The sequence below is a fragment of the Haliotis asinina genome, chromosome 12 (assembly GCF_037392515.1).
Source record: "Haliotis asinina isolate JCU_RB_2024 chromosome 12, JCU_Hal_asi_v2, whole genome shotgun sequence".
Taxonomy (NCBI): domain Eukaryota; kingdom Metazoa; phylum Mollusca; class Gastropoda; order Lepetellida; family Haliotidae; genus Haliotis; species Haliotis asinina.
Genome location: NC_090291.1, coordinates 2,082,132 through 2,100,883, shown reverse-complemented (window position 1 = coordinate 2,100,883; position 18,752 = coordinate 2,082,132). Strand labels below are relative to the sequence as shown.

Genomic DNA, 18,752 nt, shown 5'->3' with positions numbered 1-18,752 from the left:
TTTTTGTAGTTTTGCTTAGATTTTATCATGCTCCGCCAATGTGCAAATGATAAATTGTGAGTCGTTGGGATCCTTGAATCCGATTCCTCTGTGACAGCAGAGGAGTCACCTACGGCGACATTTATCGACAGCAGGAGAACATTACCGGAGAGACATACCACCTGTCACAATGAATCGTCAAGAAATATGTAGTCGACCAACAACTCTGTCATCCTTTTTTTTCAAAGAACTGTCGGGCTCTGTCAGCGTAGAGTTGCTAAAATGAGACGAAGGATCCGTGAATATCCGGGTTAGAACTTGCCTTCAGTAACCCATGCTTGTTGTAAAACACGACTAACGGGATCGGGTGGTTAGGCTCCCTCGCTTGGCTGACACATGTCGTCGTATTCCAGTTAGGTAGATCTATGCTCATGCTGTTGATCACTGGATTGTCTGAGTTCGACTCGATAGCACCACCCCCATATAGTTGGGATACTGCTGAGTGCGGCTTTAAACAACAAAATAATGAAGTGAATGTTTTTGACACAAGGGTCTCGAATCATAACATCTAAAAACAAAATACGATTGCAAGAGTCTAGATTTTTTTTGAAAAAAATGATATTGTTCAATCAGCGATTCTTTGACCAGAATAAAGTCACAATATGTGCGCTCTCGCTCCTGAAAGAGTAAATATGCATCATGAAACCCAATTGTAGTCTTCTTGGTAATGTTTATATTTATGATTAATATGGTCTCTTCGTTGTTTCCAGAATGCTGTCACACAGTGCCATCCTTCTAACGCTAAGTGTTCTTGGTAGGACTTCATTCGTTACAGGTAGGATATTTTACAGAGGCAAAATCCCTCCTTTCATGCAAAAACTTTGAGTCAACTAAGTCATAGTATAGCTCTTGTTACTATACTGACCCATGAAAAGCCGGGTTAGAATCTATCTTCAGTAACCCATGCTTTTTGTAAGGGGCGAGTAACGGGATCAGGTGGTCAGCTTCGTTGACCGTTGCGCAGGTCGATGCTCATGCTATTGATCACTGGAATGTCTGGTCCAGACTCGATTGTTTACAGGTGGAATAGGTGGAATATTGCTCAGTGCGACATCAAACTAAACTCACTCACTCACTCACTCACTCACTAAATATCACTTTATTCTTTGGCAATTTTCTCTATTTTGGGCAGGTAGTATAGCTTCATCCGCTCCAACCAATGGAGATTCATCCAGTGTCAGGACCTCAAACATCACAGGTAGGATATTTTATAGAGGCAAATTCCCTCCCTGTACACAAATGCCTCTAGTCATTGTCTAATTCATAGCATAATTTTTATTATTTTTGTCTTTGACAGCTTTCTCTGTTTCGGTAGATAATCATCCACTGGCGCTGGCATTTTGAGTTGTAGACGATGCATACAGGCGAAGTTAACTAGTTAATACAAGAATAACCGATAACTTCAGCTAGTTATACATAGAATAATTACTTACAGTGAATATCGATGCTGTATGAACCATATGACATGTGTTCGATAATGGGATTAACCGTTTCATATTCATTAAAAAAGAACGGGATTATCTGACAAAAAGTTCTGTTTAATGAGCGGTTATAAAATAATGTTGCCTGTATCTCAAACATGCAACGACGCAGTCACCACCTCGCCTAACACGCAAGCATGCGCCAACGCGCTCACCAATTCGCTTAACACGAAGTATGCACCAAAGCACTCACTAATTTGCATAACTCGCAATCATGAGCCAACGCGCCCACGGATTCACCTAACATGTAGTAAGCACCGAAACGCTCACCAACTCGCATAACACACAAGAATGCGCCAACGCACTTACCAATTCGCCTAACACGCAAGCGTGCTCTCACTAACTCTCTGATTGTTACCTCTGTAGCTGATGATCTCCAACCGGTGCCGTTCGCCTACAGAACAGTTGAGGGCAGTCTCGTCAACTACCTGTGCTACGACGGTTATATCCACACCACTGGCAGTCTTACCGTGACGTTGAACTCCACTTTGGATGAAGTGCACCTACCAGTTTGTAGGTTTATACAATTGCATGTACATGCGCACTAGCGTGCGTGCATGAGTGTTTTTGGACTTTGGATGTATGGATCGATGGATGGGTGTAGAGATGCATGCATGTCCTTTTCACGTTTCGTGTCAGTTTTCTTTCGTAAACGGAAAGCGAGTACCCCTAGTATCTTGAAATCAAACCCATTTAAATCGGACTCGTATGCCCGGATCAGTATAGATTTGTCCTGCGTTCAAACATACGTGGTAAATAACTGTTTACATATAACATCAGTCGCTAACAGGACAGTGACAGTCGGCTGAATCCCTCAAATTATCGTCCATCTCCGGCTTCTGTGGGCTGTACAGACAAACAGACTTTCTTCAGTGTTTTAGGCTTCAGGTTCATACTTAGTTGGCTGTACGTCTGAACAGGGACGGCTTTGACAACAAGTTGGAATTTGTAGTCTCGACCAGTCCTGTAGCAATAACTGCGTTTCTTTTTACGATGAGTATATAAAGTTTCTCTTCAACTTGTCTCACCCACCTTCCTGCAGGCTCACCTGACGACCAACAGGAACCTGTATCTGTCATCAAGGACCAGAATGGAACATGTGAGGAATTCGATACATTAGACTTGGATGTCCACATCAGTCTTGGAAACGAGAAGTGGGAGGTTCATAACTTATCTTTCACGATAAAGTCCACTGACGCAGGTATGCACAATTTCTCTGGAATCTACATCGGCACATCGTCGAGACTGGTAAAGTTCTTGCGTTGACGCTTAATGTGTTGCCAGGAGCATCTTGTATTCACCTTAATGATTGAGTGAGTTTGGTTTTATGTCGCGTTTAGAACAGTATCACTGCTTGGACTAGTGGTGTGACGATACATCGACACCCATCGATGCATCGATCCCAGGGCCGCAGATACAGTGAATCGATACAAAGTTTTACATTGTCGCATATTCCGATACGGCACTTCAGATGAGCCAAGATACATCGACGTTTAACTTAGAGTGTTTTCGAATCGCGATATCTGTCAAGGAAAAAGACTTCCTTGTGTTGTTGGATGACTAAAATATATGCTTACTTATTTTCCCTAAAAAAATAATCGTTTTCTCGGAAAGTCTAGCATCAAGAGCTGTGTCAGACATAGCGCTAACATGTTATTAACATTCACAAAGTCCGAGTATAAACCTAATTATCTCGTTTCCGAAAGAACATTGGACGACGCTGGTTGAATTTGATCTTCATAGTTAGAATTAAACATTTTAATAACGTGTATATCTGGATCGTATCCTGTTGCAGCGTAAGTGCACAACACTTTGGCAATGTATCGTCATCACCACAATTTTAGCATCGTGATGTATCGTACTTCTTGTTGTATGCCAATACCAACACTCACGGGGACACTAGTAATGAGATTAACACATTGTGCCCTTCTGGGGAATCAAACCCGAGACTTCGGCGTGACGAGCGGACGCTTTTACCGTTAGGCTGTCCCACCTTTCCATCCAATCAGGCGTTCAAACAGTGAAAGTACGACGAACATCAGTGGAGGACGGTCTAGTGCTGCCAGTTTTGCAGCATAGTGATTTTGGATCGAAAGTTTTCGTTACTTTAGTTTCTTTCAAAATGTGGAAATTTCGATTATTTACTAATCGCTTTGAATGTTTTCTGGTTACTTCAAGTTTCTTTCATAAGGAGTAAATTGCAAGCATTTTCTTGGTTTGAATACTATTTTTCCGTTTCTTAAATTTTCTGTAATTTTGCTATGTACAAGACTTGGTACATATTTCCCGATCGATTAAGCCGACCACCTAGAAAATTAACTGAAGGGCGAAAGAAACTATACCAAAATATTTTTCAAGATGATGATATCATTTAGGATTCGTATCATAAGTTTTGAAGTGGAATAAATCGCCCGAACGCAACTGTACTGGGTCAAAAAAGGAATACACGTGCATCATCCCAAATATGGACTTTATTGAACCTTTTACGTGAAAATCAACATGCACGTGCATCGTGACAAGATGGCGGCAAACGGTATAAAAACCGTCCATTGGCAAGCCTTACATCAATGTTACACCGATGCACGTAACTGACATGCCGAGGTTAACTGCAGAACAGCGCGAGAGAGCAATTGGAATGATCCAGCTTGCGTCATGCACACGTTGCAAGAATTTTCAACTGCACCCGTACAACAATAACCAGGCTGCAAACACGACTACGACAAACAGGCACGGCCGTGGACAGGCCAAGGAGCGGTAGACCTCGTGTTACAACTCCAGCCGAAGACCAGTATCTGCGGACCATTCATCTTCGTAATCGTTTCGTGACCGTGACGTCGACGGCAGCAACAGCTCTTCACCATGTTGTCAGCAGGAGAACTGTTTCCCGACGTCTCCGACGACATGCATGGTATTCGAGCCTACAGGCCCTTCCGTGGAATGACCCTGACCCGTCAAGATCGACGTAACCGTCTCCAATGGTCAAGGAGATTACAACATTGGCAGAACCGGAACTGGCAAAGGATACTGTTCACTGACGAGAGCAGGTTTCAGTTGTATCGGGCTGACGGGAGAATCCGTGTATATAGCCGAAGGGGGGAACAGACGGCGCAATGTTGTATCCAGGAGACGGTACCGTTCGGGGGTGGAAGCGTGATGGTTTGGGGCGGAATATGCAGTGACCACACAACTGACCTTGTCGTGTTTGAACGAAACCTCAATGCGCAGGGGTACATCGACGACGTGCTTCGCCCTGTTGTCATTCCCTACCTCCAACAGAACCGACGAGTGCTGTTCCAACACGACAACGCTCGTCCCCATACAGCCAGGGTTACAAGAGACTTTCTAGCGGCAAACAACGTCAACACCTTGCCGTGGACTGTCAGATCACCAGACCTGTCGCCCATTGAACACCTTTGGGACCATCTTCACCGGCAAATAAGGGCCAGACATCCACCTCCATCAAGCAGAGACACCTTGATACAGGCACTGGAAGAGGAATCACGTCATCAGACGTCTCATCAACTCTGTTCGTCGACGTGTTCAAGCATGCATTGATGCCAATGGGGGGGCACACACGTTATTGACGCTTTAACGAGGACGAATCTTCCCTTTTCTGAAGTGATATTCGGAAAGTTTGAGTTTGAAAGTCGACATTTTACCCCACTGCCATAACTTGTGTTCCTGTCAGTACAGTTTATGTCATTTTGATGTGTAACTTCCATTAAAATGTTGGCAAATAAATTCTCTTTGAATCCCACCTAATGTTTCATGTCAACATAGTTTTATGTGTCGTATTTCATGACTGAAATGTTGGTATAGTTTTTTTGCCCATCAGTTTATTTCCCGCACTTAAACCCGTAAAGCACGTGGTACATATTATTATCCTTAAAGCTTAACTCCAAGGCTTAGCTAAACGTGATCCAAACACAAACGATATCGTGAAACTATCTTAAAACATAGATGTGACGGCAGTGGCAGCTAAAATCGCTTTCGGCAGTTGGTAGGTGTGCTACCACAATGTAAATCTAGTTAGCCAGTTCTACACGTCACCTGACGCATGTGTGTGTTTTTGCAATTATACCGTGTCCATTTTATAATTAACTAAGGTGTGCAAATACGGTGTGTAAATGCTGTAAGGCGAACATGTGTGTCGTCCTCTTCGCTTCGAGTTAGTGAGTGAGTTTAGTTTTACGCCGCACTCGGCGGTATGCCAGCTATAAGGCCTCGGTATGTAAATAATCTAGTCTGGACCAGACAATCCAGTGATCAACAGCATGAGCATCGATCTGCATAATTGGGAACCGATGGCATGTGTCAACCAAGTCAACGAGCCTGGCCATCCGACCCCGTTGGTCGCCTCTTACGACAGACATAGTGGCCTTTTATGGCAAGCATGGGTTGCTGACGGCCTATTCTACACCGGATCTTCACGGGTCTTAAAACGCAGAGAAGATACAAGCTGATCAGCCAAGAATGAATAAAAGATCGTAATGCCATATACTTAACGTCGTCAATGTGTGAATACAGACCTGTGGTCAGTCTGTGGTCAGTCTTAAGGCGAAAATTCATGGATGTCACTTTCTGCATTTATAGGAACAGGGTCGTTTTTTTACTCATTTGATGAAAGAAAAATGTAGGAAATAGCTATAGATAGCTATATGTGTACATGTGAAATAACAGCAGCGATCATTCACAAACCTCTGACTTAACCTTTCCGAGGCTATATACACATATAGGGCTGGAGTTTCTTTCAAGAAGCATCATTTATTAAGGCCAACCTTAACTCCCATTCTTTATATTGCACAGGGTCACCTTAAAGACTTACGACCACCTTAGGAAAAGTAGGCCCTGGTATGCTCACACCGAGGTGAATAAGGACACGCCAATATGTATTGACAACTCCGTTGTTCTTTCAGATGCAGTAATAGTTGATATACTGGAGGTTAGGGTGACTGTGGAAAGTTTACCCCCGGTAACCAGCTCGCTGTGTGGTCAAGACTGGATTGGAGATCTGGGTCAACTGGTCACCATCAGCTGTAGGGGAGGAACTGCCAGGCCCAAGGGTAACGCTATCACCATTACCAACGACTATGGTATGTTGTCAGATGGAACACCAACACTGTGTGACTTACAGGTGCGTGGTCGGGAGGTCATTGCAGGTAAGTCGTGTATTATATTTTTAGAGTCCTTCAGTTAATTTGTTCAGGAAGCAAGTAAAATCATTAGCCGCAAATATTGCTGTGGTTTACGCAGTTCCACGTCATTCCGAAATGGCTGCCTGGGGATTTGTGGGGTTCCTTTAAAATATGTGAACAGCTTACAAGGGGGGTATCGGTCAGGGTGCCGCTGTACTAATCTTGGCGCTAAGGTAATCGTAGGTCCAATGCCTCAACATTGCCTTACGGTTGACTTAGCGTTAAGATTGTTTTGCAGGATGGGACCCAGGTGCCCATAGCAACACTTTTGTTTGGGCGTTAAAAACGCATATTTAGTGTAATTGTTTTGAGTAAATCAAGGATTGAACTCAAGCATATTTGTGATTTCTGTTCACTTAATACCATTGTGCGTTTAAGGGCACAACACACGTCTACGTGCTACGAGTGTGCTCCAAACAGAAAAAGATAACCGAAAAAACAAACATACAAACAAAAAAAAACCCCAAAACCCGAAAGACAATTTATCGTCACCGAAACACAACATCAACAATACGACAACACTCTGTGCGGTCGCACCAACATGAGAGCCACATTTTGGTTGGTGCATCTTGCGAAATCGACACAAACTGCCACATTAACCGCTAGGAGAAATTCTGGGTTGACACCAAATGGTGGCAGACCTCCATTGACATGCCCGGTAACGTTTCACCGTCAGACAGATCTTGCTGTGGACATTGTTTAAGATTCAGAATAACACGACAGAGGGCAATGCACTGTTGAGTCTTCACCCTATCTAGCCAGATCAGGTCGTCGGGCAAGGTCTACAGGCGTTCAGGAGGAGGATTTAGCGACGCTTGTGTAACGCGGTGACGCTGATGACGTCTTGAGCAAGTTGGTAGATGGGTGTCCTTAAATTCAGAACACAACTCTGCATGGTTAAATCAATGGTGTATGCCATCGGGATGACACTGCTCGGGGTGATGTTCTACAGTTTTGCCGAATGCAGAGACGTAACGGGACGTTGCAGAAGATTAATACCTGCACATATTTTGCACGCTGTGTAACAAATGTTTTGCGACAGCATTGCGTGGTTATGCTGTCATTGCCGACGTTCGCTCTCATGGCCGAGTGCTCTTCCTCAGAGAACATCACATTGTATATACATGAATTCAAACAACAGGGCCAGAATGTACAGCCTTCAATGTACTGCCTCTGTCTCGCCGAGTCGCCCGTATCAACGTAAATTGATGCTGTTTTGATACGTGTCGGAGATAGGGTGAAAGAAAAACTACCGATCAAAAGTTATCTCTTTTGAAGTAATTGTATGAAAAAACCGAAACGGTGGTACAGGTGTAAACCTCAAGTAGAACACATTCGTCAAAACTCAGCATGGTCCCAATAACAACGCAGCTGTCCGAAAACTTCGTTGGAATCGTGCATGTTTTCAGGAAGTGAAAAAAACGTCAGTGAATGAATGTGGTCCAAACACTAATGTTGGACAGGACCCGTGAAGGGTCATACGCTTGTCGTATAAGAGGCTGACTGACTTGGTTGACACATGTCATAGGTCCCCAATTGTGCAAATAGATGCTCCTCCTGATGATCACTGGATTGTCTGGTCCAGCCTCGATTATTTACAGACCGTCGCCATATAGCTGGAATATTGCTGAGTGCGGCGTAAAACTAAACTCACTCAGTACTGTTGGACCAACTAAGCATGCAGTAACCTAAAAGCAGATGATGCCAAGACTTACCAAGCTTATCGAGGCAGGGCGATCGGTACAGATAGTATGAGAACTTCACAACGTCAGCTGGCAGGAACCTTCAACTACAGCCAGGATATCACCAGCAAATTAATAAACCAGCACACAGACCAGAACCAAGAGACCGCCCAACAGCCATGACACCGGACCAAAGACCGCTAGATCCACCTTCGTAACAAATTCTTGACGAAGACGTCAACGTCGGCCAGCACTAGGACACGCCATTAGAAGACAAACAGACCCCCGATGACTTGGTATGACTGCTGTACGAGACTGGCTTTGGAATGGCAGATTGCAATGGGCCTGATCTATAAATCAAGGTGACTGGAGAGTGCTATACGACAGCGACAGCGACAGCGACGTGACTGTTCAGTCTGTCGAGAAACGATGGCATAGTTCGAGTTTCCCGACGTGAAGATACAGCAGCTGATGCTAAACTGCTTGGCGTGGGACGGCGTGTGTTTCCAAAGAAAAACTCGACTGGTTATCATCCGAGGAAATTTGAACGTCCATCGACAGATGGATTACGTGTTTAGAGGCCTGCATTCAACAACAACCTACAGATGTAATTTTGCAATACGACAACGCAAGGCCCCACACCGCCAGAACTTCCCCGCACAATGTTTTATTTTCAGACATGACCGCGTTGTACATCTCTACCATCATGTTGATCGTCAACTGAGACAACATGCGCCATCTCCCTACAAGAACTTTAACAGACTCTCTTGGACTCATGGAACAGGATTCCTGATGGCGTCAGCCTCCGACTGATGACATCTATGAGACGCTGGCGTGTATGGATGTCGCTGTTGGTCACATTCGCTATCGATGACGTGTCCCCTGACTACTGCCTAATTATGTAACACTTTATGCGTAATGATTTTCTGATTTCAGTGACTTGTGTAATTCGTAATTTTCACCCTCTTTCTCAAAGAATCGCAGCAAATGCAAGATCAATCTTTGTTTTGTTTTTTTATTTTTTGTGGTTAAGTGAAGTAGGTGATAGCTTTCTTTTGTCCAGTAATATCTATATCTATGAGACTGAGATCTTGTGTTAATACAACACTGTATGTGAGGGTCCCGTTTCACAAAGCTATCATAGCTCTACGACTGACGTAAGTCTATGTTCAGTACTAGAGCAGGGGAAATCTACAACATATGTAATATTTTTTCACACATTAAATACGTGCCAACAATTTGTTTTTTAAAATTATCACTGTTATTTGCAAACACCTTTTACATGATGGTATATTCCCCTCATAAACATTGTATACATAAACATATATAAACAGGTGTATGTACATGTGGAACACGCTTACAGAACAATAAGAGACAATCCAACATTGCCCTATAGTATTTCAATGGCGCATCACATTGGCGATATGTCATATTTTTCACACACCTCAAATACACCCTAACAATTTGTGTAAAGTTATAAAGGTATCCCAATTCTTTGTAAACACTTTCACCTAGGGCTATATTTCCCTTCTAAACAATAGGCGAGAGAAGCTTTTTTCGCTGAGTACCGAGAAATGAAGCCAATAAGCTACATGGCGACTTGAAACTTTACAACAAATCTACTATACCAATACTGACACTAGTAACAATTATTTGACTTAAAATGAAGCTACAGAATAGGTAACTTATCTTCTGCATGTAGGTTTTCAGTTGCCACAACACTCGGCGAATGTAAACAGTTAGTGAAAATAAACCGGGCTCAGTCTTAAAAACTATGCTGCCGCCATATTGGCTACACTGGTCACGCGACGAGCCGCGGCATACACGAAGGGACTTAAGACGAGTGACCTCTCCCTGTTATGTAAACTCCGTGGTAGGAGGTACCATAGTTGTTGCGCAACGACAGCTTTGTGAAACTGAGCCCAGATACGGAATGAAAGATATATCTGTGAGACTGGCCTTCGAATGCCCTATATTGTATTGGTATAGAGTGTGGACATCCGCCGACCCTTTATGGACTTCGCATGGATTCTGTGGACTATTCCCCGAACTCCAACACGGCTGTGTATGAGTGTGACGTGGGATTCTATCACCAGTCGGGGTCGGGGCAAGTATACTGCAATCAGAATGGCACCTGGTCTCATCCCGCTATCATCTGTTCCAGTAAGTCAGTGTGTAAATTTCTGCTCTGAATATTATGATAATATCAAATTCGTGGCACTCAAACACAATGACAATGAACTTATGGATCCTGAGAAGAGAGAGGCGGTAAGATAGCCCAGCGGTTAAAGCATGCGCTCGTCAAGTCTCAGGTTCGATTTCCAACGTTGGCACATATGTGAAGCCCATTTTGTGTCCACAGCCATGATATTGAAAGAATATTGCTAAAAAACAGCGTAAAACCGCACTCATTTACCGTAGAAGGGATTTTGCCTTGTTTCGGATAATCGCCCTGGAAACATTTTATTGTCGATGCAGAAAGATGTCACGCCAGTGACGTTAACAAAATAGAGGGCTCGTTAATTCATTATTGCACATGTCATTCCTGTTTATTACGAATAATTTTCTTATTACGAACTGAATGGGTTATTACAGTTATGGCGTGTGAACGTTGATAGAAAACTGAATGATGTTACCATGATTGTCCATTTCCAGACGAAGACAATATACTCATGGACAAAGGCGTGCTGTACGTGGACAGGGACCCACCGACTTGCCCCCATGATTCAGTAATCGTTGAGTTTCTCAACACAGCCAGCTATGAGTTGAGCAGCGTTACAATCTCCTTTAACGGTAAGTGTGATGTGTGGAGTACTGTCAGTGTTACCATCGTCTACAACAAAGAGTGTGATGTGTGGAGTGCTGTCAGTGTTACCATCATCTACAACGGTAAGTGTGATGTGTGGAGCACTGTCAGTGTTAAGATGGTCTACATCAGTAAGTTTGATGTGTGGAAAAGTGTCAGTGTTACGATGGTCTACAACAGTAGGAGTGTTGTCAGTGTTACCATCGTCTACATCAGTAAGTGTGATGTGTGGAGTATTGTCAGTGTTACGATGGTCTACAACGGTAAGTGTGATGTGAGGAGTGTTGTCAGTGTTACCATCGTCTACATCAGTAAATGTGATTTATGGAGTGTTGTCAGTGTTACCATCGTCTACATCAGTAAGTGTGATGTGTGGAGTACTGTCAGTGTTACGATGGTCTACAACGGTAAGCGAGATGTATGGAATTTTCAGTGTTGTTTACGGGTGACTGTCAACGTTACAATCCTCTCCGCAGATGAGCATATAATTTATGTTCAACTGTTCTACAACTTCACATTTCCCGAAAGGCCGTTGCTACCTCTATGTTTTGTGTGTATTGTTTTCTTCACAACAAAAACTGTTACAGCCAAGTGTTGGCTTCGGTGTCTTAAAGAAAAACGACTGCTGTATTGTGTTATATGCCTTAAAACCTAACATATCTCAAGTTGCCATGTCGTTTACGTCACGTATAACATGTCCGATAAGTTGCATGATTAGTTCAAAATAGATTCACATTATATGCCCCGGGCTTAAAGGACACTGGCACTCCAGACTTGTCTGAAACTGTTAAAACTACCTGTAAAATAACAAACAAAAAGGCATTCTGTCTCTATTTCTGTGGGTACTTTAGAAAAAGCACGTTTCCACAACTCCGGGGACCTATACTTTTACAGATTCCGAGACATCAACTTTCAAAGTCGAGGTCGCAGTTATTGACATCATGCAGAACTCGACCTCGAGCAGAGAGTGTGCAGTTCACGAAAGCTCTTCAGCGGGAACCGCCCCTACCCCTGTCCCTAGCCCGCTTACTCTCTACTGTGAAAAACGACCCCTGGGGCAGTTTCTTCATCTTCAGTTCCACAATTCTGTCCCCGGGTCACTGGAGGTAAGGGCCTCTGGACGTCGATACACGGGAGGTGAGTCATTTAATAACAATTTTGTTTTTGTAGACGCAGTGAGTGAGTGAGTGAGTGGATGGGTTTTTGGTGGGTGGGTGAGTGAGTTAGTGGGTGGTTGAGTCTGTCAGTCAGTCAGTCAGTCTAAGTGAGCAGTCAATAGCCGCGTGAGTGAGGGGGTCTTTGGTGGGCGAGTGAGTGAGTGAGTGAGTGAGTGGGTCTTTGGTCGGCGAGTGAGTGGGTCTTTGGTGGGCGAGTGAGTGAGTGAGTGGGTCTTTGGTGGGTGAGTGCGTGAGTGGGTCTTTGGTGGGCGAGTGAGTGAGTGGGTCTTTGGTGGGCGAGTGAGTGAGTCAGTCAGTGACCAAGTCAATGAGCAGTAAGTGAGTGTGTTAGTGACAAAGCGAGTGACCGGGTGAGGTCAGGTCAGGGAGAGGAAAGTATTCCAGGATTATAGGGTGTGTCAGATACATGTGGGAGGAAAGCCGGGAGTGATGCGGGTCTTCGATGATGCCATGATGCTGACAAACCTAGAAACATAATCCTTAACGTCTTTTGAGTAGCATACTAAAGGATGACTTATTGATTGCTAACTGTTTTCCTCCTAGCTCTGGAATGCATGCTGACAAAGGAAGGCTGGGACTACAAGGGCCAGGTCAATATAACGGTATCGGGATTAACCTGCCGGCGCTGGGACAATGTGTCATCCCATTTAGCCATTCCCGAGGAAAACTTCAGTGCAGCTGCACCGGAGAACTACTGCCGCTCCCCAGAAGGTTCCGAATCTGTGACAGGCACAGTTGTCCGCCCTTGGTGCTACACGGCCGACAGCAATGTCACGTGGGAATACTGCCCGGTGGGACGTTGCAGTGAGTTACGAGTTGTCCAAACCTCAAAGGTCTTTACATTAGTAGGTTCATGGGGAGTACTTTGTAACATGCAACTGTACCTCAAAGAAGGGTTGGTTTGGTTGTTTTTAACACCGCACTGAGCAATATTCCAGATATATGACGACGGTCTGTCAAAAATCGAGTCTTGACCTGACAACCCAGTGATCAACATCATGAGCGTCAGTCTAGGCAGTTGGGATACGGACCACGCTGATACAGCTGACATGTTGCTGAGTGCGGACGGAGTTAGACAGACAGAACAAACGCCCATTCGATCGGTAGGAACCTGGCATCGAGGATCCACAAGATCCACTCCTCAGGCCAGCGCCTGGGAACTCTTTGTGGTCCCAAAGACAAATAGGTCCCAAACCCAGTATGTACCATCACTAAAGAAATGGCCTTGAGGCATATGTTAACCTGTAAAACGTGCTTGGTATTTGATGTCCATTCCAACAGCAGACTATAGAGATTCAGTGCCGTGAGATGAACACCTCTATCTGGTAGTGAGTCATAAACACGGGCTCTATCATCGCCAGCAACCCATGCTTGTCGTAAGAGGCGGCTAACGGGATCGGGTGGTCAGGCTCGCTGACATAGTTGACACATGTCATTGTATCAGGATTGCGTAGACTGATGCTCATGATGTTGACCTCTGGATTGTCTGATCCACATCCGATTATTAACAGAGATTGAATAGTGCTGCATTAAACAACAAACCAACCAAGATGTCAAGCTCTGTCTAGCCCAGACACGATCTCTTGCAGACGGCTGTCACACAGCTGAGATATTGCTGTTTGTCATGGAAGCAAACAAACACTTGTCCATAATGCAGTCGGAATTGTAAAATTAACTGATGTATGCAGAGACTCCCCAACTTGTTGTCCACGTGGAAAAGGCTGTATTTATTTGACTATTCAGGTGGCGGGTGTGTAGAAGACTCTTTTCACATACAATACGCTGGGATGATTGACGTCGCCGCGTCCGGCAAGAGTTGTCGGTCTTGGAAGTTGGATGCAGTACCGTTCAAGATGCCGTCGACATTCCCCGACCATGGACGTGATCACAATCACTGTCGCAACCCTGGCGAGTCCATGACGAAGCCCTGGTGCTATACAAGACTGCAGCCACTTGAAGCGGAAGTCTGTAATGTCGGCAAATGCCGTAAGTGTTATAAACAACTGCTGGTGAAGTCCAGCCAGATCTGGATTCCATTCGTTTAGGGACATATACGTTACAATAAACAACTATAATCAGTGATTATGTATAATTGCTGCAATTTTCAGTGATTAGACATAATCATTGAAAGAACAGGGGAAACGTTTGTAGTGTCCAAGGATTTGTCAGATTCAGTATTTATGGGCCCAAACGGTGTCAAACCACCAACCGCTGCAAATGTTTCAAAGCAAAGTTTAAATGCTAAGGGTGGAATGGTCGATAAATATGTTTCCGTGACCAAAATGATTTATGTATCGTTCAACAGTCTGACTGTGATAATCAAGGATACGTAATATATAACTGACCATTATTTACGTTCTAATGTTGTAATGTAAATTACGTAGTTCTTCTTTGTTACAATATTATTTCTCATGGTACAATATAAACAAAGTGTTATACCCAAGAATATACTTTCAGTGAACAAGTGTAAATTGTCCTGGTTCATTTCAGTGAATATGCCTAATTACTGACAATGTTCAGTAATGTTCAGTAATTACTGACAATGTTCAGTAATGTTCAGTAATTAGACCTAACCACCGAGAGAAACACGCATTAGACATAGTCACTGAAAAATTAACGTATTTTACACAATCACTAAATATTCTTGTTTCCTGTAAAATATTGACGTGAGCCATAATTTGACACGTAGGAGTCGCATGTTCACGGTCACCTATATCAACTGGAGGTATTGATTATCGCCGTCGTACCACATTTTCATAACCATCCCCTTGCAACAATACTCGTGAATGACACCGCTAGATCTTACGGTTCCGATCATCTGCCATCTGCAGAGCAATTAACGCCATCAAAACATTTGATCATGGCCTTAAGAAGCTCTGTATTAAATCTTTCATCCGGAGTTTCTTGGGGGGGGGGCACAATTGAGAACTATGTGACAATCGGATAAATGGCGTAGTCATGGTGACCATCCTTTCCCACATTGTTGATATTCGTGTTTTGTGTGCAATTCTTACCAATGGGTGGTGTCTTATTGATGCTCTAGTGCATGAATGTTTGAAGAGGAGAGGGGTCAGGGCAGGAGAGGGGTAGTGGGGCAGGGGAGGGGGTCAGGACAGGAGAGGGGTGGGGGTCAGGGTAGGAGAGGGGTGGGGGTCAGGGGAGGAGGACATTGGGTTGACTGAGATGGAGAAACTAATTAGACGGTAGCGGGTGTATGGTTTAACATTAACAAACGATATATCAGCACACGAAGACTGCTCCAACATGGCTTGGTAGCCTCGTAGTTAAAGCGTTCGCTAGAGACGCCAAAGGTCCGGGTTAGATTCCCACATGGGTGTAATGTGCAAAACCCATTTCTGGTGTCCCCCGACTGGTATATTGCTAAAAGCGGCATAAAACTAAACTTACTGACTCACTAACTCAGCATAGTGCGCTCGTGTCCTGTCGGGGAGCTCTGTGTTCGAGAACTACCCGGAACTAACTTCCATAACAGGTGTATTCATAGGTGGGTCCTAACATTTTGTTAAATGACCATTGAAACTACCCCTGGATGTCTGTAACCGTTTGGATGAACTGGGTGGGTTACAGTACTAACATAGCTGATCCAAACCTGACTGACATTTCAGCCATCTCGCCGCCAGCCGTGACGACAGGGGAGGTGTACTTCAATCGGTCCAGCGCCGTCATCGCAAACATCGCGGAGTGTTTCTTCTGGAACACGGAAGACACTAATCCTTGGGTCGCGCAAAGATGGAGTAAAGAGATGGGCGTCGATGCCATTTTCGAACACTTCTGTAACGACAAGCGGCCAATGACGTTCTGGTGTAATGAAAACAATCTGACAACAACTGGTTGGACGCACGGATACATGGCGTGTGGTAAGTGCAGATAACGGCACTACAATCCAGTAAGGTAACAGGGTGAGGTATGAAAAAGTAACGGCCCTCTAATCATGTAAGAAAAAAGGTACGTTAAGTGAATATAACGGCACCTACAATCCAGCAGGCAACATAACACGAGACGTTTTCAGCGAAATTTACGTAAGTTGAGTCCAACCAGCTGTAGGTAGCCTGGGATGTGGTTCTTCTCCACATTAGCTGTATCCCATGGAGTATGAGACATTCTGGAATATTGATTATTGACGTTCTGTTACATATATGCCTTTAACATTCTTACATCATTTGCGTACTATGACAGATGTCCCAAGGAAAGACCTGCCACCTTCAAATGCAACAAGAACACCAGCATCGTTCGTAACACCAGCTACAAGTGCAACATCAACAACAACGATAGGTGTCTCTACGGTGCCTTCAACTCCAGATTCAACACCAACAACCACAGACACAACAACGACCGTTACATCAACCTCGAGTACAGCTGTAACCACTCCAGATACAGCACAGTCTACAACAAACACGGCAACAACATTATCTACAACAACTCCCCCGACCATGCCCACAACCATGACCACAACCACGACCACACCTTCAATGTCTACAACAAACACGACATCATCTACAACAACTCCCCCGACCATGCCTACAACCACGACCACAACCACGACCACACCTTCAATGTCTACAACAAACACGACATCATCTACAACAACTCCCCCGACCATGCCTACAACCACGACCACAACCACGACCACACCTTCAATGTCTACAACAAACACGACATCATCTACAACAACTCTCCCGACCATGACCACAACCATGACCACAAACACGACCACACCTTCAGTGTCTACAACAAACACGGCAACAACATCATCTACAGCAGCAACGACGCCCGTGACCACAACCGCTACCACACCGACAACCACAACCACGACCACACCAACGACCACTTTTTACAACCCATTTCGATTGCGCAGGGTTGTGCAGAAATGTGCCTGCCGATGCAGGGACTTGTCGCTTCCCTTAGACACCAAACAAGTGAAAGAAGCGGTGCTGTCGATAAAGAAGAAACTGAAAGTGGAGACAAAAACTTTGAGCAAGTCTGTCCAGAAGAAGAAGAGCGCTAAAGACAGGCGGCCTTCCTCCACCAACATGGGGTATCTGGCCATATCACTCATGGTTGTTGTATTCGGAGCAGTGGTCATACCAGACGTGGTCAGTCTGACTACCGCCATATACAACTACATCAAGGGAATGTGATACTGCGGCATTGTACCTGTTCAGTATCAAATATATACAACAATGTAAATGAAGTGTGATACTGTTGTATTGTACCTGTTCAGTATCAAATATATACAACAATGTAAATGAAGTGTGATACTGTTGTATTGTACCTGTTCAGTATCAAATATATACAACAATGTAAATGAAGTGTGATACTGTTGTATTGTACCTGGTCAATCTCAGATAAAGTCTTAAAAAAGATATGCACAGGTTAAAGATAAGGAAATGCACATAAGTCGATTGAGCTTGAACATATACGAAGGAAATTCGACACATGGATGAAAATAAATTTTGTTGCCATTGTTAGGATCTATTCAGTTCAGCTCACTGCACATGTGTAAACACGATGGGGGCGTTCAGATCAGTACCCGGTGACTCCACCCCTTGCAGCTGTCACTGCTCAACACTGCCTTGGAAGGGACTGCACATGTCGAAATTTGGGGTTCCTTCTGCAACGTGTTGAATGTTCTGCAACGTGTTGAATGTTCTGCAACGTGTTGAATGTTCTGCAAGTGTCAGAGGGTGACGGTTACGGACGGGTCGATCATGTTCGCCCCATAGATCGGGTTCAGATCAGGCAAACTGGAAGGCCAGGGAAGGACAATGTTTCCATTGGCGAAATAGGCACATGTTACATGAAATTGAGTGGTCGAGCCTTGTGTTGAAACCGCTCCCTCTGCCTTTTAAAAAGGTGTGGGGAGGTGAGATCGCAGGAATAGGTCGATTTAGCGACTTGCTGAAAGTCTACCATGAGCTACAGTAGCTCAACTATACCCGTGTAGGACATGGCTCCCTACACCATCACGTTATCTTCTCTGTTGCGCCACTGGACACGTCGTTATCGGTGTCAGAATATGGTCGATATGCTCGAATCCCACTTCTCTCAGACATTTCTGATGGTTTGTTCGGAATTTCTTCGAAAACCAGGCTCCTGTCCTGCACTGTCCGTTGCTGTGGCAACTCGGTGACGTAAGAAAAATACCCAGATGAATCGGTCCTGACCAGGAGTGGTCACTCTTGGTCTTCCACTTGTGGGACGATTTGGGGTCGAAATGGTATATCTTTATCATAATCGGGATATGGTGCTGTGGTGGACGTCAAAGTGGCTTGCAACTGCAGACTTCAGAATCCTTACTTTCAAACGCCGAAAGGAGAAACTTCGACTAGAAGCATTCAATCTTGGAATTT

At 44.4% G+C, this 18,752-nt stretch overlaps 1 protein-coding gene across 1 annotated transcript; it reads left to right on the top strand.

The window, feature by feature from the left end:
* Nucleotides 1-750: 750 nt before the first annotated feature.
* On the top strand, nt 751-17,540 carry LOC137258649 (uncharacterized). The gene is made up of 11 exons (XM_067796346.1): nt 751-814; nt 1,887-2,033; nt 2,563-2,721; nt 6,437-6,679; nt 10,387-10,560; nt 11,053-11,190; nt 12,098-12,340; nt 12,925-13,185; nt 14,125-14,367; nt 16,008-16,259; nt 16,579-17,540. Exons 1-11 carry the CDS (start codon nt 751-753, stop codon nt 17,538-17,540), a joined length of 2,886 nt encoding a protein of 961 aa, XP_067652447.1.
* The last annotated feature ends 1,212 nt before the right edge of the window (nt 17,541-18,752 follow it).

Coding starts and splice junctions, on each gene's coding strand:
- LOC137258649 (XM_067796346.1), top strand. CDS start 751: ATGCTGTCACACAGTGCCATCCTTCTAACGCTAAGTGTTCTTGGTAGG. Junction 10,561..11,052: donor TCCCGCTATCATCTGTTCCA/GTAAGTCAGTGT, acceptor GTCCATTTCCAG/ACGAAGACAATATACTCATG. Junction 11,191..12,097: donor CGTTACAATCTCCTTTAACG/GTAAGTGTGATG, acceptor ATACTTTTACAG/ATTCCGAGACATCAACTTTC.